Here is a 23,639-nt window from a genome sequence, read left to right as displayed (position 1 = left end):
CAAAATTCCAGCAAAAAGAGTTCTTTCAAAATGTCACTGACTTCACAGTTTAGCTGCATAGGAATGCAATTTAGTGAAAACTGGGTTGCATGAACTTGAGTGGATCTTTAGTTTGGAGTCATTCTTTGTATTTTATGATGGGAGAATGATGGTGACTGGACTAGTTTTTGTTTGTTCTTGTGCACATAACTTTTCTAGTTGCACATAAAACATGGGAGGATGGGGTAATCATAGCTACCACACCAGTTTATTTTGGTCTGAGATGTTGGTGCTCTAGTGATATCCAGTGGCTCTGAGTGTCGCATACAGAACCATTAAGAGTTTTGACTTTAGCCATTAGATTCAGCTGGGATTTCTAAAAGTTTCACCTGAAAAACAGCTATGCCTTATGCCTTATTATTCTCAGATTTACTCGAAGCACTGTAATATCATCACAATTTTCTGAAACCAATTTCATCCATTTTACCTGCAATAACCTACATTTTATCCGAAATAACCTCTGCTGACTAACAACAGTAACCACTGGTCTTGCAGTTTTAGGGATACAAGCAATAATATATTGAAAACAAAAAAATAAATACTGGCTCATTTTTAATACAAAATAAAAGCTACAACTTTCCCCCTTCATAGAGAACATCTATTAAATGTCTTGCCTTTCAATTCTTTGATTTTAGTCAATAAACATCAGTGCACATTAAAACAGTATTGTTTCATTCCAAACACACTATACTGTGTTTTTTGGAAAGTGTGTTTACTGTGTTAACTGTTAAAAAATTCAAGGGCTTGCATTTTTAGGTGCTCTGGGGTTGGGAAGCTACACTGGCTTATTAACATTAACTGCTGCCTGGCTGTGGTAGCTAGTTAGAACAATTTACATTTACATAGAACATTTAAAGATATGGCTGAAGTTTATTTTTTATTCATTAAACCCTGTTTTCAGTTACAATAACGACAAAAAAGGCAGCATGGGGTTTTCACCTTAGGAAACACATAAAAGTGCATCATAAATATCTCCTGTTCATGATTATTTGCAGAATAATTATATCGCTTGACAAAGACATGAACTTCTTAGCAGTGATAAAAGGAATTAAAATATGTGCAAAGATTAAAACAGCAGAAAACAACAGAATATATTTCAGGATTCAGTGTTGCTCAGTTACAGTAATTGTCTTGAATGGAAAAAGTGATGTTTTCATGGTTAATATGACATTTTCCTCCATAAGTGTCACAATACAGTCTATCCTTGCAGACCTGTTCAGTATATTTCTTTCTGTGGGCACAAATGCAACCATAAAGACCTCAAACAGTGCAGTAAAAAGATTTTGAAGACATTAAAGGGTAAAAACGAAGTTCTACCTTCAGTCAAACTAAAATTCTAAATTACCAGCATAACTGAAATGAAAACTTGCATTTCACAAAGCATTGCTAGGCTGCCTTCATTCTGATTCAGAAAATCCCCGGTAGACCCAGCTCCATGGTGGCTTTGTGGGGACGCTGTTGGTTCCAGCCAGCAGCTTGATCAAGCGAAACAGGCCAGCGGCAGTGCCTAGAACTTCCTTCCTCTTTAGTATCATGTCCAAAATATGGGTCATGTAGAGTGCAGTGATTGTCTTTGTGTGCCTGGATTTACCTTGTGATTTTATGAGCACGCTGTTTTGTATGACAACCTGCTTTACCTCTTCTGGGCTGAAATCTTACTTCAATATACACTGATTGACAGGAAAACCCCAGTAGGCTTTTTGCTTTTGTTTAAGGCACAGGTGGACCATGATTTGGCAACCACACAGTGACTCATGTGCTGACCGTCAGCTTTCTTATGTTTCTTTTTTAAAGCAGGGACTATAGTGTTGGTCCCTGGGGTCAAATGAGAGGGTTTTCAAAGCTTACTTCACTGCTTATGGGGAAGCCAGAATTGTGGACTGAACAAGACCTCATACCATGTAAAGGGGAAAACGCCATTGCATAAGCGGTTTAAAGCGGTTAGCAAATGGCTAATAAGAGAAGATTATGTTAGCTGGAAATGAGCTGGAGATGACAGGAAAACAAGCATATGCTATCAGAGGATGTGATTTATACTGAGACTGATGGAAGCTGACACTTGTATCCATATTCATATAGGTGCAGCAGCAAATGGAAGACATTAATCATCGCAGTAAAGCAGTATACAGCTTCTAATTACATGTTCACTGTACACTATTGGCCTGTAGTCTGCTGGAATCCAGCTGGAGAGATTTCCCAGTGGCTTTTAAATCTTGAGGATGATAGGAGGGGTGTGGGGCAATGAAGAGCCCAACATGTGGAGGCATGCACAGCTGATGAAACCCTCTTTTCATATGCTAAAACTGCACATATGCACACATGCACACACTTCATAATGCCGTGCAGTTACCATTAAAGTTCAGGTGCATCAGGAAATCCTGTCTTTCCTCTCTAATCTCAGCATTTCACTGCCTTGGAAACAGTACATGGAGAGGATGTGAGAGGCATGTGTCCTGCTTTGATGATGTTTAGCTTAATGACAACATAACTTTTATTTTTTTTTTTTTATATATATATATATATATATATATATATATACACACGGTACTGTATTTGTGCTGTGTCAGTCTCTGAGCTGTATTATGTATGAGGACAAAGCCACGGTCCGTTTTAAGCCCCTAAGCAGACACATCAAAGCAATTTTTTGCAGTCAGTATCGTTCCTTCTCTTTATCAGAAATCCTGCTAGCTCTGTTTCACAGAGACTGACAGGAGGCAATCCGCACTGATATCAGATCTCAGATGTGAAAAAGGTGGTCTGAATACAGAGTGACTAGAAGAAGCATCTGGGAGGATGGGTAGGTCTGACGAGGTTCTCTGTTAGATTCATCTCCCTTGGGGGGCAAGGTCAGTTCCTCAGGTTTATCAGAGATTGCCATTTTATCTTCCACTGTTGGAAACCTTTAGTTTGTTTGATTTACCTTTGGGGACAGCCAACGGGAAGTAAAGGCTGAACTATTCATACACAAATAAATGCAGATTTTTTTATTCAAAATTCAACGCTAATGGTCAGTTGGAGGGGGGGCTGTAGTTGAAAGCCTTGGTTGAGTCACTATTGATTCAAATGTCAGTGATGACTGGAGGGTATAGCTGAGAAAGTGCATTTGATAGCATCTGTAGCTTTATAATGATGGACAGAAGGACTAAATACAACAGGGACCTCTCTTCAAGGCTAGTATGTGTTGAGCTTACCAAGTATCATAACTCCTCGATCATCCACACATATATATTTAAGGAGGCAGTAACTGTCTCCTGTTGTCACTATAACACCGTATAAAGTGATTTCTATCCTGAGCAATGTGTTTCTGTGGATCATTCTTTAAATTCAGGTTCCAGCAACTTGTTAAAGTTATATTGCAGACAAGTATGGAAATGTTCACTGTGAGCTTTTACTTCATTTTGTTTCATGTATTTAAGATCGGCTACAGTTTGTGCTTCAGCTTTATCACAACAAACATGGTTGGCTGTAAGGTGGCTGTGACTCCCAAAAGCAAGAAGATGTTTGTAGAAGTCTTTTACTTCTCTCACGTTTACCATGTTGTACTGTTGTTTTTTTGAGTCTGTTGGTCGCAGTGGGCGGCACCCGCTAACTGTATAAAAGTAGAAAAACATTATGTGACATCATCTGTAGGTTTACTGAAGGGGGCTACTGCCATCTCTGTCTTGACAGTGCAGACTTCGCCTGACTCCTGGCTAATGAAAAGGATGAGCAAGGAAGTTCAGCATGAGTGGAGTTGAGGAGGGCTGTGCAAAGGTCTCTGGGCCATGGACTGTCCACCCACCTGTCAGTCAAAGCAGCCAAGCCCTTAATTATGCCTCATGTTAATCCTTAATGCAATTTGAAGAGTGAGTTATATAAAAATTAACCTATTTTATTGGGTAATTTTACATTTATTTATATTTAGGGCATAGCACATAATCACAAGCAGTGGCTGAGACCTTATCAGACTAAAAAAAAATGAAGGCAAAGACACAGAGCTACAGTCTTCTCATGATCACTGTTGACAGTTCCTGTGCAATGTGCAATGTAGCCTACACAAAGCATACATGGTTAAATTGTAGCACTCTCATTGACCTGTGATGTTTAAGATGCTTGATATTTATGCATGTCTGTACAGGAAACTGAACAGACATGTGCCTCCTATTCTGTGGGAAGCAGTGGGAATTCAACTGCAATGATTGTGAACAAAATGAGGATATCTTGGTCAAAGTTAAGCTGCGCTAAACACCAACTTCCCTGTTTAGTTGGTGCACGATGTGCTCCTGACCAGAAGAGGAACACTGGAGCACCTTTACAGAAAGCTCTGCGAGAAGACTGCTATCTTTAGTGCCAACTCCAGGTGGTGAGGACAGTGGCTGACACCATTTGCTTGGCTATCTTTCATTACAAACAGCACCAACCAGCACGATCGACCATCTCCATTGTTAAGGCTGGAGAGAGGCTCAAAGCACCAGAGCTCATTGCACTCTGACCAGACATAGTTCTACAGTCAGAATCATTGAGGATGCAAACCAGGTACAAAGACCTGGTAGAAAGGTGCCATGGGCAAGGTTTGAGGATATGGTGCCTGTTCACTGTTCACTGGAGTGGGCTGCAGAGAAATTGCTGCTCAGGCCCTCTGCAAGGCAGTGAAAAACAAAAAAACACAACTGACCATCAAGTACAGTGCCTAGGCCACCAAGAAGGCCTAAAGATGGCTGTTGTAGAGGAGAAGTGAGCTGTAGACAGCTACTACTCAAGCACAAGTCAGGGTCTGATCAGCCTCAGCTGGGTCTCCCGGGTGAGAGTGTCTGACCCAAAACACCCAATGACTCTGGGATATATCAGTGATGATGTATGTGAGTGCATGGCAAGATGCATTTGCAAAACCATCATGACATTTTGACAGCAGACGTAACAACGGCGGGGTTGGAATTTTGGTCCACTTTCTTCAGATTTAACAAAGTGGGATTCTGTCAGATAAACGAATTAAGTCATCAAGAGAAGAATATTATATTTCACCCTGACATGAATTTCAAGTCACTGGACTATAATGCATTAGACGGCTGCAGATTTGTTTAGGGCTGCACGGGAAAAGCCCGCGGTGGTAGTTGGAGTTCAGTGTTGTAGAAACATGAACATAAATCTGTCATCAAGCCACAGCTCATTGTGCCCTTGTCATTACTGTGGCACAAGCCTGGAAACATCATTTCTGCTGGGTACTCCAGAGATGTCAAGCTTCACTCCCACAAGATTAAAGATTGCATTACAAATTAGTACGCATGAGCGATGCCACAGAGTTGTGATTTACTCTGGTTTAGCATGGATTAATCTAAATCATTAAACCCTGGGGTTTTGCATTACAGCTAAATATACTTTAACTGGAAGTATATTATAACATTAGCATTGGCTCATGGCTGAGCTAATTATCCTTTACCACAGAACAAAAAGATCAAAGATAATGCTGAAGAGAGCAAAAATAGTTCAAAGATAAGGTTGGAATTGAAAGCAGGCCCATAAACACCACAATATCTAGTGGGAATGAGTCGTCTGCTACTGTATAGAATATATTCAATCCACCATCTACCTTTGTTCTTCTGTTCTCTCAGCTGTATATGTAACCACTGGTTTGAAAACGAGTAGTGATAAGGTTGCTAAACCAGTCTAGTATACATTATATTTAATTATACATCTACTCTTTTCACCTTTACGCATGTACACTGTAAAGCAAAACTACTTTAAAAGGCAAATGAATGAACCCTATGACAAGGGAAAACAAACAGTTATTTGATCCTATCAATTAGGCCATAGCCTAAAGAGTATTCCTGTGTACCAAAGGCCTCTGTTATGGTTGTCCACAGAATATTAAAAATGTATTATTGACACACAAATACATAATAGCTTGTTGCAGGGTTTGGGTTAAAACTAACATTACCAAAAAATAATAATACACAGAAACCTGCTCTTTCAGTTTTCATCAGCATCTTTTAAAAATTAAAGTATGTTTGTTATATTTCTAAAGTTTAAACACGTTATAAAACCTTTGTTTTTAACTTTTCATGAACTTTACCAAAAGTACAAAATATTTCCCACCTTATCCTTTAACAGAAAACAAAAAAGACAGTAGCCCACTGTCTTTCAGTCAGAGACAATAGTCTTCCTCACCAGCCTCATGGCTGCATAACGACATCTGCATAATGGCATATTACTCTATAGATGGAGGTCATTTTCAAAAATGAACTGGTTGAAAAATTCAAGAGTAATTTCAAGTCCATCCATCTTCTCTTTTATCTACATAGAATATGCATATATGCCCTGTAGGTTTCTCCCATGACATCATAAACCGAGTTGAACTGTCTCTAGGACCCTCTGTGCTGAATGCTTAATCTGCACATTTCGCCTCAATCCTGCTTAACTCCGGTTTATTGCTGACACCACCAAGTAAGTCAGTGCATGTTTTGTCACCAAGTTACAGTAGTTCTGTGTGCATTTTAGCCTCTGTGCTGTTTTTATCTGTTCTTCCATCCACACTGTGTCAGTAAGTTGGGATAGTTCCAATATTCAGTGGACATCACCATCTGGTTCACTTCATGATGGTCGGATTAAGTGAGAAGCCCTCTACTCGAGGAAGCTCGGCTCTGTATCTGCGGTTCCATACCTAGAGGTGTCACAGTGCAGGAGTGGCAGTGGTCATGTCATTGAAGATGAATGTGGAAGGTTAAATTGCACTGTGCTTCAAATCCCATTCCCCAATGAGCCTATTGATCAAAAGCGGACAGCAGTAGCCATAGGCCATCATACACAGTAGTGAGAAGACACTGGCTACACAGGTCATTAAAGACAAAAAAAAATGACATATCATTGTATTACCTTAAAGCATGGCATGGTTGGGTGGATTTTGATGAAACACCTGTCACTGGAATCAATTTGTGTGGTTTGGTAGGCCAGGATGGAAAGTTGTGTCAATTGTCTAAAAGCCCTGCATTCAACCTCAACTTGAGAGCCCTTCGAGGAGAGCAATACCTAAGGCTCAAGTGGATGTCAAGGACAATTTGGCAAGTAGGAAATTAGAGCGATGTGTTTCAACAGGCGGAGAGAAATTTTGCTCCATTTCCCATTAGGCTAATGGAAGTAAAAAGTTAGTATGCTCATGTATGGATGTCTAATGGCCCTGACATCCCCCAGTGCTTCCTTGTAGGAAACCAGGAAACAACCATACTGTGAAATGATGTGCTTTTCTGATCACCAGCTTCTCAATGAAAAAGCAATTAGCAGAATGTTTGTACTCCACGAGAAGAATCCCAGCTCATATAATTAGGTGTAATTTTGATCTGTTACTTTCAAATCTGGGACTCAGCAAGGTTGAGATCGTACAGAATAAGATCTTGTTAAGTAAAAACCAATCTACCAGCCTTGTGAATTGAATATGAGTATTGTATTTGGTAAATGGCTGCATTCATATGATATGGTCTTAGAATTAGTGGATGACCCACTCTGCTTCTTCAGTAACAGAGGATTTATGTTGTGAGAAAAAGGGGAAGCAATGAATTTTGCAGATGTAAAGATTTGTTGGTCTCTTGCTGACCTTGCCTCCCTACTTCCCCCTCCCCCCCAACTCAGTCCATTTATGTCCTTATACATTTGAACCGTATGTAATATATACAGAATGACAGCTCTGGCTTCTTTTACTGTGTGTGCTTATACAGTATATTCCCTGTAACTAAATCATGCACTAGACTGGAAACGGACACCACTTCTCAGGTTATGCTTCTATTCATTCTTTGCCTGAGCACTTTCGTCACTGAAATGCAACATTACACATTTTTACAGGATTTTGTACTTTTCATGCCTGCAACAGCACAGTATCCCTCGAAATGACATCAATATTGGACAATTCTATATACCCCTCATGGTTTAAATCCAGTGCCAAGATTCAAGGCCAACGCAGGAAGGAGAGTGTATTCCAGGAGAGCAGGAAAGTAAAGATGTGGAAGTCACAAAAGGCCAATTAAACAATAAAATAGGCTGTTTCTTCATTCTCCCGAGAGCAGCACACAAAGGCATTGTCTTATGCATTGCCCTTATCAGCAGGACAATAACATTTGTTGGTACCGGTTTAAAAATAAATTTGTTTTATGATGTTACAACACTGAAAGATTTGAATAGGCTCATCCAGTAGCAGGCAAAGATCACTTCACAATATGAAATGTAAAATTAGTTTGCAAGTGGTTATCTATTTTGATATTGAGCAGGACCCAGCAATGATAACATTTATTTGAAGTTAGGTTTCTGTCTAGTGAACAAATATAAGTCCAATATTTGCTCTCTTTCTTGTCCATTTTTGGTCTCTACCAACCACTGAGTGAAATATCTGTCTGGTAAATCCTCCACCGTGTTCACTAGCTAACTGCATCTATCTCCCATTTGGGTTTTTAAGTTAGTTTTTTTAGTCCGTTAAAACAGTTAACTACTGTTGTTGAAAATGTTGATATGAGAGTGAAAGGCAACACTAAAATTGTGGGCTGTGCAGATAACAATGACCTCAAAACTCACAATAAAGGTCTGTGAAACTAAGAGGAGATGCAGATTCAGGTTATTTTTACTCTGTAGGCTCATTGCTTTAAGCAGTCTTTTTCACTTTTTAGATTTTTTAATTTATTCTTTTTACAAAAAACCTAAAAGATTAGAACCACTTCAAGGTTTGATCAAAATCATCATGATTTGGGTTAAAATAACAATTTCTTCTTTTCTCTTTTGTCAAAACATTAATGATAAAAACACATGGATAAGATGATGCAGCAATCATTATCATGCTTTTTTTGAAACATAAAATTCAAAATTTTGTTGACCCATTCATCCATCCCATCCTTCTACCTACTCAGATGTTGTTTTGAAATATTGTTACCTGACTTCCTCCTTCACTCCCATCATAATCACTCAGGCTGCATCACTTTAACAGAGGCAAGTCACTTCAGGACACATGCTAAAATGACTCCTGCCATTCCACCTGAGCTGACCATGTTCAGGATTCATAATGTATCTCAGCCTGCCCTGATCAAGTCTTTACAAAAGGATTCTGGATAAATGCCTTTTCTAAAATATTACCACACATAATAATGCATTTTCTATTATTATAGACAAAGCCACTCACTACCTGAGAAGCATTTTCCTGTGAGGAAAAATTGCAAAACAAGGCAACCATGTCCAGCAGCACTGGTCCATGCATCTATGTCTTCAGAAAATTAATGACGACATGTTGTTTTCCTGAACCACTGGTCATGCGTACACATGGTGAGCCTGTTACTTTGATCAAAATTAATGGCTGAGTGAATTTTTTTGTTTAAGGCCAGGTGGAGTGGAACGGTAATCAAATGCTGACTAGCGCTTCAGATTAGTTGCACATGCAGTAGGTTCCCATGGTTGATCTGCTGACAGCAAGGTCCTGACAGGTTTGTCATAACAATGTTTCCCTCTTGCAGGCTGCATTGACTTGAGTTCATGTGAGAATAGGATGATGAATAGCTGCCATACAAATGCCATCCAGCACAAAAGTGCTGAATCTTTGGGTCTAATTACTTTGCGTGGAAAGGTCCTGGGATTAAAATCATGTTTCCCATGTCAATATAACCTTCCTCTAAGAGAAGTTCAATACATAAAGAGGTAATGGTTTGTCAATAAAACCAATAAAGATGCACAGGAATACTGTCTGGTCTACTGAAATTTCAAAGACACTAAATCAACTTTCTCTTCAGCCAAATTCTCATAGCTATAGTGTTTCCTGTACCCAAATGTATGTGTATTAATGCATTTCAGCTTTGAATTAGCTTTACTTTCAAAGCCAAATAAAGTCATTTGCTAACAAGAGTGTGACAGTCAAAACTCGCTCTCTAATGGAAGAACAGAAAGAGTTGTTACGTATTCTCGACAGCAGTCTGGCACAGATGCTCAGATGAAACGGATGCAGGGGGAAGCAAAAGGTCAGGCTAATTAAATGTCAGCAAAGAGCATCTTAATAATTGAATCATTCAGACAAAGAACCACATCATTTAGTTTTGAAAGGTTCTGAGGAGACTCTTGCAGTTCCACTTGTGGTTTTATAATCAATAGAACCTGTAGGAATCATTTTAAGAGTGACTGCTGTACAGTACATTAACCTCAAAAGACTTAACATCCAAAAATAATTGTGTGAGACAGCGTAGTCTGTTTGCCAATAAAGACGTCAATCTTTGGAAGGAGTTCAGTTTTTCCTAAACCTCCTTCACTGTAGCTAAAACCTCTGTCAGGAGTTATTAGTCGGAACACAAGTGGCATTTTCAAATGGGTGGATTTGTGCCAGAAACTTAAAGATAAAATTGTTGTGACACTCATGGTCTTGGGCTGTTTCTTCCTTCACCCTCCCTGTGATATAAGGTCCCATTGTGGCTTACTACACAATAGGAAGGAGTCCAATTAGAAATGCATGAGAGCTGATGGAGAGGTGATGTAGGCCCTGAGGGATAGCATAAACCCACAGCTCTGCCTACTGCTGAGGGTGAGAAGTTCAGCCGTAGATCTCACCGCAAAGCATCTACTCACACTACGATTATTCTCTGAACAGCGTTATGGACGTAAAATGGTCTTTTTATTCACATAACCAAAATATTTTTACTTTTGGTCTTTACGTGCCTCTGGTAACAATATTAGTGATGCTGAATTTATAGGAACTGTTGCATATGCCAAGATATTTGCCAACGTTTTCTAAATATTATGAATTTATCTATTTGTATCTTAAAGACCTGAGTTGATGACCAGGCTGGGTCAACCTAACATTTCTGCACTTGAGGCACAGAGGAGGAAAATTACAGGAAGTCAGAAATATTAGTTCTATAAGTAGGAAAGCAGATATTGTGCCATGTGGGTGTATTGTTGACGGCAAGGACAAGGAGAAAATGTGCACATAAAACATGTTTTTGTTGCCAAACAGCTCTGTTAGTTCTCTGTATGATGTAATGAACCTGGAAATTGAAGATTCGGTCTTGTGATTGCGTTTGATTGAACTGATTGTAAGCACTGAGAAAACAGCGACTAGTGCTGGTTATGTTTCTCATAAAAATGCTATTTAATCAAATAATAATCAGCAAACCTATGCATCAATAATCTACACAAGAGCCATGAGAGAGAAACACTGATAGATGTAGAGCATATGTTTTCATCACAGTCACTGAATAAATATTTACTGCACTGACCATATGCAGATCACTGTCTTTAACCATTAATATAACATGAATTTTGCAGCGGAGGAATCTCATGCTGTGATTGTTACCATCAACAAGAAGAAATGACTCACACTCAGCTCCATGGATTGACGCTGTGTTTCACTAGAATATAATGTGGAAGTCTTGGTAAACAGTTTAGACTTCAGTGCACTGACTCATGTTATTATAGGGGGAAGCAGTGAACCTTATCTTATAGACTTACTGTAAGCTTTCTATGTTGAGACTGAGCGCTGACTATAATTAACCCCTTTATGATTTTCTTCCCACGAATGTCATCTAATGGACCCTTTCATCCGTGATTAGAAAGCATTCTGAAGTCAACACATGCCGTAGAGTCATTTTTCTTATGTCAGTATTTCTTAAAGACTAAACTGTTTACTGTCACATTCATTTTTCTTCGAATGCTTGCGACCACCGGTAAGAGAAAAAAAAAATCACACTTTGCTCCAAGCAGGACGTCTTATTGTTCCATATTGGTTTGTGAAAGAGGCACAATCCAAGAGAGACTGTTTGTTATCAGTAGCTCACTGCAAGTAGGAGTCTGACCATCAATCCATCTCCCTGTGGGCCTGCATGTGTTTGTAACCGAGTGTGTGTGAGAAGGATGAAAGCGGCACCAATATACTGTAACATCAGGATCACTACACAGCGGAAGAAGAGCAGAGTAAAGTCAGGGGACCAACAAGAGTTGAGTTTTAAAGTATAAGAAAGACTGACGTGCACAGCCAACCCTGCTAAACTGCATTCTCAATTATATTTTGAAAGAAGCACTTTTTTCCACTTCAATGAGCCATAAAGTCTGTGTAAGGAGGATGAAGTGTAGGTGGTAACATTGGTCTGACACCAGACTTTCACCCTGAAGACTAGACTAAAGTTCCATTTTCTTTGGCTGCTTGGTTAGTTTTAGGCACCAAAGCTACCTGGCTAAGTTTAGGAAATACTCTGGTTTGGGTTCAAATACACCCTTTCACAACATGTTTGAAGCCTCTCCTGCATTTTTCAGCGGCATCTTCTTTTAAAGAGACAGCTGTGCATACAAAGATACACCTGAAGCTACTGGTGAGAATTAGTTTTTGTGCTGATCATGAATCAGATCAAAGCAGAACCAGAAGAAATTTACAGTGACTGAGAGCTCATATCAAAGGAGTGGTGCACACTTCTCACACTACCCACGTTTGAAAAACCGCAAGTAACATCAGTAAATACTGCGACTAGTTTGGGTTCAGTAAGTGCTACTAAGAACTGAGAAGTTACAGCAGTATTAGTCTCACTTATCCAGCCCACTCTGCAGAAAAGAATGCTCTGACTGCATGTTATCATTCTGATATTGTTGGAAAAAACCTCTCTAGCTTGTTTGTATTTCCCTAAACCAATCGCAATCGTATTGAGTGGAGCTAAGCGAAGGCTGCATCAGTGTTCAAAATAGTGATGTGAACTTGTTTTGATGGAACGTTTGCATGCAGGGAGGTGAGAACTGATTAAAAAATAGCCAATGCACCTCCCATCCTTGCTGCGCAATCTAAGTTCTCTACTAAACTTTAAATTTTCTGGCAAGTCTGGCAAGTTGCAGCCTGGAGGTTGTTGTTATTTCCAGTAGTAAAGTGAGTTTGAAACCAGTAAAACACAGATAGCGGAAGTGGAGGAGAAATGCGGTGCCAGTGACAAGTTTAGATCTGGTGAGTCATACTTCAGTGAGAGTACAAACATAAATGTAGCAGTCTAAGCTGAAAAATGAGAATTCAAGTCAATAAAAATGTAATTTTTCATACCTGTCAAAAACATTTGTATGTTTAGTATTAATACAGTTGCAAAAGTCATAATATGCTTGCATTTTCTGTTGCTAGCAACTTGAAGTATATCATCATATCTGAAAAACAGCTCATACATTTAGGTTTTAAATTGCAGCTGTAAGTTTCTGGATCTATGCAGGAAGTGTTTTTTACATGGATGTTTAACTGAAGCCAACAAGCAGCAGCAGTTCAGGAATGACAACAGTGTTTGCAGTTAACTTATGTGAACATTCTAAAGACTCAGGCTAAACACAAAGTGCATGAGTGCTTTTTGCCATCTGTATTGTTTTGTCATAAACAGCACTGTTAAGATGTTCACTGTATTAACATCTACAATGACTGTACTGCCTTTGTATTTGACTGACAGCTTAGACTTTGAACTCAAAACTTAGTTTTTCCCCCCAATTGTCCTTTCTTCTCTTGTCAAAAATTTTTGGCCAAGATTTTTTATTTTTTTTTGTAGTGTGGACTCCTGAAACAAATCTGTTTCTATTCACACTCACACAGTCAGAACACACTTTAAATAAGGCATGGCAACATGCTAACATGTTAATAAAAGATTCCACCCTCAATAGAAACTAACTTCTGTTTAATTTTACTTTACAAGGAGCTTATTCAGCCCTTTAAATTACGCCTCTTGTCTCATTAGGAGCAAAAGGCACAAGCAGTGTCTCATAATTGCACTGCCTCTTATAGTCCATCCAAGTGGATATTTGTGCTTAAAACATCCAACTTTGACACAGAAGACCACATCTCATAATGTACCAACAATCAACATTGTGTTCTTTAAACCGTGACCACAATCCCTTACAGACCTTACAGTTTCTTTTAAATCAAACCCACCATTTTCTCCAAACCTTAAAGTAGTGTGTTACAATTCTTTGTTCAATTCAGATTTAATTATCATATGAATTATGTATGTGTGGCATGTTTTGTCCTGTGGAGAAATTATAAATTAAAGAAAAAGAGGGCATCTTGATGCAACCTGCAGCTTTGCAGTGTTTAGAGCTTGTGTTCTGTGTCTTACAGTATAATCACTGCCGATGCAATACTTAACAATTAGTTGGCTGATACATACAGCTGGCTGTGTTCATTAAAATTCAGACATTGAAAGATGTCAGTTCCTCTTGAAGGGAACTAAGGAATTGGCAGCATGCTGGTTTCAATCTGAAGGCTGAGAATCATTAGCCAATCATGAACGACCAGAGGAAAGATAAATGTGTGTCAGTAAAAAGTCTGTATCGAATATAAACATGAAATCTGCCCAAGTATTATTGTTGGGTATTATAAAATATCAAGTACAAGTAGATGTCTGGTGTTGGAAAGTGGACTTCATAAATCTAACACAATACACAGCAATAGCCAACACTATAGCTTCATTTTCAATTCCTAACCAGAGCCTCCTCTATCACAAATTGAATATATCTCAGGATCACCTCAGCTTCACTCTTGAAAATCCAAAAATATCCTCCACAAACTCCCCCATCCTGTAGCCCCTGACTATGCGGTTTATGTGACTCTAAATACAGCTAAGAGGCCGTAAGATTGGTGGATCAGTGACTGGCTTGCACATCAGCAGAGCTGTGCCTCGGAGGGGATTGAACCTGCCGTTTGTACTCCAGAGCTTTAGATCATGACAGATCGTGAACTGTTTACAGTTGTATAAAAACCATGGGGTGCAATATGCTGCGCTACAGCAGGGGCCAGACAGAAATCAAATATATTATGAACCAGGGTTCCTCGTTTAAAGAGCATTCTGTCTTTCTTTGCTTTTTCCTTAAGATTTCACTCTGTCGCTCGTCTTGTCTTTACTTTCACTCTGGCCTGTTGGTTATTCCTGTCATTGGCTGCTGAAGCCTCACTGGAGCTCGTATCAACTCCTTCCTCTCCCCGGTGTGACATTCATAGCATTACAATTGAGCTATCAATCTGTCAAGCTTTACCACTGCTAAGCCGCGAGCAGTGGGAAGCACAGAAAAGGGACAAGTTTACCACTGTTTCTTTTTTGCGTCTCAGTAGTTAGGCCCTAACAACCACAATAAGTCTCAGACATGATGCAAAATAGATAAGCTTTTAGTTGCCAGCTGAGGCAAGCCGTTCGGTCATCATTTTTCACCCTCATTTCTCACCTACCACTGGGTATTTTTTGCTGATGACCGACTAGCAGTTCGCTCCTCATTCTGTTGGATTCTCATTATTTTTTCCCACCACCCCCACTGCTACCTCTCATACATACATGCACTCCTGCTCGACTGTTTTTCAAATCCTCTCTCTTTGTATTTTTTCCTGTCTCTGCCTCCCTCCCTGGGTATTTTCAGACTGAGCTCCTGTAAGGAGGAGATAAAGCCCCCCAGCAGGGCAGGACCACAGCTGTCACCTTCTGACTTCCTGGACAAGCTCATGGGGAAAACGTCAGGATATGATGCCCGCATCAGACCCAACTTCAAAGGTACAGAGTTTGCCAAGGCAGACCATCACAGTAGCCCTCAAGAAAAGCCAGCAGAAAGCACAGGCACTAGAGAGCAAAGCAAACACCAGTGGATCTGTGCTGTGAAAGCAAAAAAGCTGAGCAATCTCATGTGCAAGAGCTGTATGTTGTTCTGTCAGAACTCGAGTATGATCCTGAGATTTCCAGCTTTCTAGTATGTACATTATATATTACCCTTCATTGTAATTACCAAATATTTTTGTAGTCTTAGTTTAGGTGCAGGATATTTAACCAAGCTGTACAAACACACTGCGATGCTGTCTCGAAGAAATTACATGTATATACTGAACTGTTAAATTGCTTTAGCAACTGCTGCCTGAATTAGATTATGCTCACTGGCAACATTTCCTCCTGTACAGGGACAGTTTGTACCACATGTAAGTCACAGGGAGGGGGTTTGGGTAGATGGTGCACATATAAAGCACAGGACTTCTAATACAAGGGACCGGGATTCTCATCCTGAGACTTTCAAACTGCGAGGTACTTCTTCCAGGCATGGTGGAGGAGTCGAGTTGACAGGAGGCGTGGAAAGAGATCTGAGGCAAAGATACTGTTGATTTGACCTGCTTACAGCAGCTGGAGCAGCTGTGACCCACAGCTGATAGAGGTAATTAAGATATCTTAAAACATTTATGGTACAACTGCCACAATTTGCATCAAATTTCAGAGTTTTCTCATTGCCCTGAAATTATAGGAAGAATAGCTCCAAAACACACAATATTCTTATTCCCCAAGTGATTGTGACTGCTTCATAGTATTACATAGGGACTACTTTCTAAATGGAATGATGTTCAGAAACTTAGTGGAAAGATCAACCTGCAAATTAAATGCAAGAATAATAAGTGGCTTTCCACTGCAGGAACTCAAGGAACATTTAGAGGAATAATAATATATATATAATAATAATTAAGAACGGCGTTCACAAGGTGCTTTGACAGTGAAAACATGCAAACACAGAGACAATCAAGCAAGACATAAGGAGACAAGGTAGAACAGTCAAATAAAATAAATATTAAAAATGATAAGTTAAATGAATAATTAGCTAGATTAGCACACATATCAAACAAAGGAACTGGGCAGTTTAAAAATTAAAGAATAAGACTGAAGGTTAAAGTTAGAAATTAAAAATAAAAAAATTGAGAATTAAAGAATTAAAGATGACATGGCTTCCAAACTAACCTTTCAGCTTTTCTTTTCGCATTGCTGTGAAGGATCCAACAGTTTTATCTACACAGTTAATGCAGCAAAACAACAACAAAAAATAGTAGGTACTGAACATCACTCCAGTTTTTTTGAAAACGTCGAGAACAAACTAGTGTAAAGTTTCTTTTTTCCATCAAAAAAAGCACTTTTTGTCTCTGAGTTTAACAAATCTGTTATTGCCTTCTCTGATTTTAACCACACCTGCACAGCAATTTTTTGAGGCCACTCAGAAACACTTACCCAAGAACAGTTAATTTTTTGTTCCCAGAAAATGGCCCTAAAAGAGCTTCTACAGGGGCAGTTCCAGTGGTTGGAACACACATTAAGGTTTGGTCTGACCTAAAACAGGCTGCAAGTTCCAGTGCACTACCTCATGCCTGCCCTGAGTTTCTGCAGCTATTGAAGGATTTTAAAGTTCCTATTACTATTTCCATTTCTTTTTATCTTAATTATGTTTTGGGGGATGATCTTGCGCTAAATTGTGGAACATCTGAGGTGGATGGTATTGGTACAAAAACATTATTCTAAATATAACATTTTATTACTTCTGAAGCTATTGTTGCACGAATATCACAGCAAAGAGGAATCTTTTGTTTTGATGCAAATTGTGACAGTTGCGCGGTAAAGGTTATAAAATGCTATAATTGTTTCCACAAGCTGGTTGGCACAGCTGCTCCTGCTGCCAAACCAACAGCATCTTTGCCTCACATCTCTTTGCACACCTCTGACTGACTCACCTGCACCAAGCTTGGAAAGCGTGCTTTTGAGTTTGAAAATCGCAGGATTTAGGCAACAAACACGCCTTAACGATAAACCTTCATGTCAATATTGATTTTTTTCAGTTTTAAACCGAGACCACAATCATTGCCTAACCTTAACTGAGCACTTTGGTTGCCCTAAATATAACCTTATAAAACATTATCCGTGACTTATTCGACAGGATTGTAGAAAGGATTGAATACATTTTCTCAGATATTAAAATGTGGGCAAGTACATCTCAATGACCTTCCCTATTCATATTTTTAACAATCCCAATGTTATCTAGTCCTCTAGAGTTTTTCTTAACACTTTTCCACTGTAATTACAGTTGAAGTGAAGGGCCTGAAAAGAGAAGACACTTGGTGTGCCGTTAAATAGCAGCCTCTTTAACATCAGAACTGACACAATTTGCACTGAGGCAACACTTCCAGTCACAAACACTGTACGAGAATGAAAAGTAATGAACTATCTGCGGAAATTTTTCAGAAGCCTCAGGAGATACAGACTAAAATAGGTGTTTTTTTTAATGTGGTACAATCTTAGAAATCCCATCTGAAAGGAATGTGTTCATTCTGTCTGTTGTTTCTTCCCTCAGGCCCACCTGTGAATGTCACCTGTAATATTTTCATCAATAGCTTTGGGTCGATCACAGAAACTACCATGGTAAGAAAACCTTGAGGATTACCGGTGTTGTACATATGTTAGAAATGCAAATGTTTTTTCTTAAAAGAAAACAAACAGACACACACACAACAAACTTAAATTACCCATAAATGTTTCACTGTACTTTTAATTCATTTGTTTATGGAACTGATGGTTTGTAGTATTTTCACTGTATCACTCCACTTACAAGATTATTTATACAAAAATCTTCAAATACTAAAATTTTCCCCCCTTTTCTAACATCTTCTGTCCTCTTGGTGCTGAAGCCATTCCCTCATTTCTGTTTCCTGGAGCATAATAGTGCAACCTTAAGAGACCAATGGGTCACTGACATGCTGATAATGAACTGTCCACTCTGCAATTAAAATGAAAAATTGAGAAAAAAAATGAGTGAAAAGGGGGAAGGGAGAGAGGACGGGAAAGATGGCGGCCCTTAAGTCTGCATTTACAGTGTTGTGGCTGCTGGGTCAGTGCAATACAGCAGTGAAGTGTTCGAGGGTAACTGAGGGAGTTCCAGAGGGTCGGTCCTTTGGTCAGGTTAGCCCAGAGAACAGCAACACTAATGATGTCACTGTACGCGCTGGTGAAGCATGTTTTTAAATTCTGATAAATGAGGTGAACAAGTCAGGAAAGCAACAATCTACAGTGCTTAAAGATGAATTGTGAATTAATGGTACAGATTAGAATTCTAATTTAATTACTCATGTAAGTTGGCTGCAGGCAGGATTGTGTTCAGTACGTGTCCTTGGCATTGTCAACCCTCAGCTCACCAGCAGCACAGGGCGATCCACGTAAACCCTTGCAGACTTGGGTGGGTGACAAAATTCACATCACATGGAAAGCATGAATTTGGCCTTTAGGTGGAGGATCTAGGGTTGTAGGTTGTTTTCAGACCACAAAGCCTGTCTTGCAAGGGGAAACACTGATCCCCACTGACTGTAACCTACACAAGGGGAGTTCTAGCTCAGACTAACATGCCTCAGGAGACCTGCACGCCACCCACAGGGAAAGTGATGGAGGGTGAAGTGGCTCCATTATCAAGGGATATGATAGACAGACAGGAGCGAGGGAGGGAGCACGCTTGGGGTTTGTTCCTGCAACTGAGCCGGTCCTTTTCATTAGCTGCTTTCATGTCACTTTGCATCTAATGCATTTAAGTCAAAACTATTAAACATTCCATTGAACAACTTCCTTGCTTACTTCTGTTGCTAGAGTTTTATCACACATGTTTATATGCACATAAAATTAATTTTCATACAGCTTAATTCAGTTTTGGATATCTAAGGTTTAAAGTGAGTCTCTATCCAAAGACAGAAACTTTTTATTATTAATTTCTTCTTCCATTGAGTGCAGTGGCTTCAAATCATATAAGAACGCATCAGCAATGACTAGTATCACGCCAATCCCAGAAAGTTCTCAACACTACAGCAGAATAATCCCTTTCTAAGCTCTACATCTACACTACAACCTCCACTGGTGATATATTTTCCATTAACTACTCTGAGTTCTTCCACAGGACTACAGGCTCAATGTATTTCTACGGCAAAAATGGAATGACCCTCGTCTGGCATATAGCGAATACCCAGACGACTCCCTTGATCTGGATCCATCCATGTTGGACTCTATCTGGAAACCTGATTTATTCTTTGCAAACGAGAAAGGAGCCAATTTCCACGAGGTCACCACTGATAACAAGCTGCTGCGGATTTTCCAAGATGGCAGTGTTCTTTACAGCATCAGGTAAAGCAGAGCCGCTGAGTGCTGAGTTATGAGTAGTTGTAGAATACCTTCAGGGTTCTAATCAACCTCCAGCTGCAGTATTGTGTGCAAAACCTGTGTTTTGATATTATACCTGCTTTTAAGAGGTTACTGGTAAATAAGTCTTTTTTTTTTTTTTTTAGAAACTGCTTTAATGTGCACTAATTAGATGCTACAGTAAGAACGGGCCTTCATTTGTATCTCAGGACAGACTACCTTAACAAAAAATTGAACTCTGTGCGGCCTATAAATGTGTCTGAGGTTTAATTTATATGATCGACATGAAACAAGAGACAATATTCTCTGGAGAAGTCTGTTTCTGCCAAACAAAGTGGAAAAAAATAGCTGAAAATATGATTTCTATTCAGCCTGGCAGAAAGTAAACAAATCCCAAACATACATGACCTCTTGACTACAATGGCAGCAGAATGCTAAATTGCCAGTCACATGCACCCCCCCTCCACCGCACCTTTCTACCCAGTTAGGCGCACTGCAGGTCACCGAAATACTAATAGGGTGCAAGCAAGGAAGAAAAAATTGACGGAAATGTCAGGCGGCAAGTGTGTGACAGAGGCTTTGAAGTCAGTTTGTTTAATGACACTCTGCACCAGGTGGGAATTTTGCAGATGGCTTATTACACCATAGCAAGGAGGTATTTTTAGCTGTTGCTCGCGTGTCACATAAGTTCCTATTTTACTGAATTAAACATCTTGGAAATGTAAACAAATTGATGAGCAGACTAAAGGTGCACAAAATGTATTCTAACAACCAAGTCTTTGGTTATTTTAGGCATGAAAGCAACTGCAGGAAATTGTTTTTGGTCCAAAGTAGAAATTTTATCCGTGAAAACACAAGATTTATCCCTTCATGAAAGCTCTTTCTTGTGCGACTTTCCCAAAGAAATTTTAATGTCGTCACAAATCTGTTGTCTCAATATTTTCCAATACATGACTGCATTTACAACATTTAAGTTTTCATCATTTATATGCTTGATTTATTCCAAACGGCAACATCTTTGGGAAGCGCGAGAGACATGCAACAAAAGTCTGCTCACAGAGTCACAGTATCGCAAACACAGATAATCACACGTCCTCATTCCACTGATTTACTGCATCTTCGAGATTTGCTTACTAACTACCTTTGGCAATTATGGATGAAACCTCTCTGTGCGCTCTAAGCACATGATACAATTTAGGCAATGTTAGAAGAGTCAGTCACTGGAGTATTTGTAGTTTGTTCTTGTGCTGGTGAATAAAATATTGTGTCATCATAACACAGTAGCAAATAGGTGCCTGTGTGTATATTGCTGGCGGCTCTTGTCTCGCCTCTGGGCAATGCATTACAGCAGGTAATTACACAGCTCTCCTCCAGACAGACTCCCAAATAGCTCTCTCTCTCTCTCTTCTCTAAGAATTCTTGAAGGCTTAATGCATCAACACCACAACAAAAAAAAGGAAGGATGCCTCCACCAATTACTTTGCTATTACTGTGGTGCACAGAGTCATCAAACAGCACAGTAACGGAACATGCCTTCCAATCTACTGTTCTTACATTTATCCAATTTTATTAGACTGAACACTTTCATACAGACTCCTATATTATATCATGTAAAACAAAGCAACTTGACACTGTTTTATTTCTCTGTTCTTTTTTGATCTGTTGACCTATCATGCCTCCTTATGTTTGGTGTCTTTTCCCTGAGCCCTTGTGTGCCTTTTGACATCCCCTTTTGGCTTCTATTCTCTCTTCCAATCTGTTTTTCTATCTCAGGCTGACTCTTACCCTGTCCTGCCCTATGGACTTGAAGAATTTCCCAATGGACATTCAGACCTGTACCATGCAGCTTGAAAGCTGTGAGTTTCTTCCTCTTCCTTTTGTCTCACACTTCTCTTTTTATCTCCCTTTGGTTTCCTCTTTTCTACCTTTTGCCTGTCTTGCAAAGTGTCTATCCTGGCTATATTCCAAAGAGACATGAACTCTATCATATCTAATTGCTACCTTTGTGTTTGTGGTTATTTATTACTGATACTGGGAAGTTAATTGTAACAATCAAGCTCATAAGTCATCCATGTATCGTGGTGTTGAAGCATTTCCTCCTAACAGCAATTGTCCAAGAGTAATTTGGCCACAGTAACAAACAATAGTCAATAGTTATTTTTTTTACACTAATATGAGGTTAATGTGCTCCATCAGCTTAAGTCTGATGTCCAATGTGACATAAGAGCTATATCCAGGTCCAAATGCTCCTTTAGGCCCCAAATGCAACTGGAACCTTTGAACCTTTTCTTTCCTTTTTGTCTTTAATGAGGCTCCACTGAGGGTTAAAAAATGAAGATTAGTGAGCTGTTCAAGTGGAATAATCAAGGGTCAAGTCCAGGCATCCATGAAATGGAGGATTTACGAGGCTGAATTAAGTTAGCAGTTAGCAGCCCTCTAGCTAGCTAGTTGGCATCAAAAGATGACGTACCATGCTCTGGCTTAGGTATTTCTTTTTTTTTTTTTTGTCTGCATTTGTTCTCATTGTATAACTCCACAAAAGGGGTGTCAATATTGTATGAGATTGATGCATATTTTAGTCTTGCAGCCAAATATTTTAATATTTAGCGCATGTGTGTGACCATCACCAGCCCTCCCTGAAAGCTAAGCAGATATTCTTTATTAGAATTCCCTATTATAAGCCAGGGAGGGCAGTGCTACACCTCAGTGATGTGTGGGGGAAACAAAGACTGGACAGGACGAACAGGACGAACAGGATGAACAGGGATAGAAAATGACAGGCGTTGCTATTGCAATTAAAGATTGTAAGGTGGTGTGTTATGCCCAACTACTAACTGTCCATCAATAAAAAAAAAATTTCGCTTAGGTATTTCTAAAAAAAACTAATCTAAAAACATACAGGACTGCTTTAACTTTGGATGTAAACAAAGATGAAAAATTAAATGTGTACAATCTCCAAGTTTTAGAGCTTTAGTGTGGTTAGTTAACTTGTAAGTTTCTGTGCCCCCCTTGCTAGCTACAGATGTGTTGTTAGGATAAAGTGAACTAGAGATGTAGCTCTGGTATGAGCTCAGCTCCGGCAAAGTCTTTTTCAAGTGTTATTGTGAAACTGTGAGGTAGAACTGCGAGTGCACAAATCAACAGATCACACTTATTCAAAGAACACACCACTGCATTATGGGTAAAATGATGAGAGCCTTGGACCCCTAAACATATGAAGTCGGCAAAAGCAGATGAGCCTAAAACCGTGGAAGTATGCAGAACAGGCCCATCTTGCAATCTGGCATTCCTCTTAATGTATCCATGTCAGTAACAAACTGAAGCCAGAGGAATTTCATGCCACATTACTTTGTGGAGTGACATGTTATGTGAAAAATGCTCCATAACAAGCACATCTACGGTTTAGTATGTCCCCGTGTAGAGGCTGGTAATGGATGCTGCTGTATCATAGCAGCTCCGTCTCTTCATTGGAGGATTTGGGGAATTTTCCACTTCAACAACACCAGGCAAACCTGCTCTGTGAGATAGCATTAGATGTACCAAACACTGGTCCACTCTCATCCCTAAAAGGCTTTTCTCATCTAACGTTAAAAGAGAAAACATGCTCTCTCAAAGTCAAGCACAAACCTCTGCTTTGCCTTTCAAAGTATGTAAACTAGGCAGCTGCATGCATCATCAGTAGTGAGGATGCAGACTTTTTTCGCCAGA

General features: G+C 39.5%; 1 protein-coding gene across 2 annotated transcripts in view; it reads left to right on the top strand.

Annotated features, from left to right (window-relative positions):
* Nucleotides 1–23,639, top strand: part of glra4a (glycine receptor, alpha 4a) — a 54,626-nt gene that overhangs the window by 16,321 nt on the left and 14,666 nt on the right. For both annotated transcript variants that reach the window (XM_023271075.3, XM_023271076.3), the window contains exons 2-5: nucleotides 15,382–15,512; nucleotides 18,109–18,176; nucleotides 19,693–19,916; nucleotides 21,705–21,787. In XM_023271075.3, the coding sequence (XP_023126843.1) occupies nucleotides 15,382–15,512; nucleotides 18,109–18,176; nucleotides 19,693–19,916; nucleotides 21,705–21,787 (506 nt within the window). The remainder of the gene's footprint in view (nucleotides 1–15,381; nucleotides 15,513–18,108; nucleotides 18,177–19,692; nucleotides 19,917–21,704; nucleotides 21,788–23,639) is intronic.

Source organism: Amphiprion ocellaris, chromosome 13 (assembly GCF_022539595.1).
Source record: "Amphiprion ocellaris isolate individual 3 ecotype Okinawa chromosome 13, ASM2253959v1, whole genome shotgun sequence".
NCBI lineage: Eukaryota > Metazoa > Chordata > Actinopteri > Pomacentridae > Amphiprion > Amphiprion ocellaris.
The sequence above is the reverse complement of the archived record's forward strand: the minus strand, read 5'-3'. Positions and strand labels throughout refer to the sequence as shown.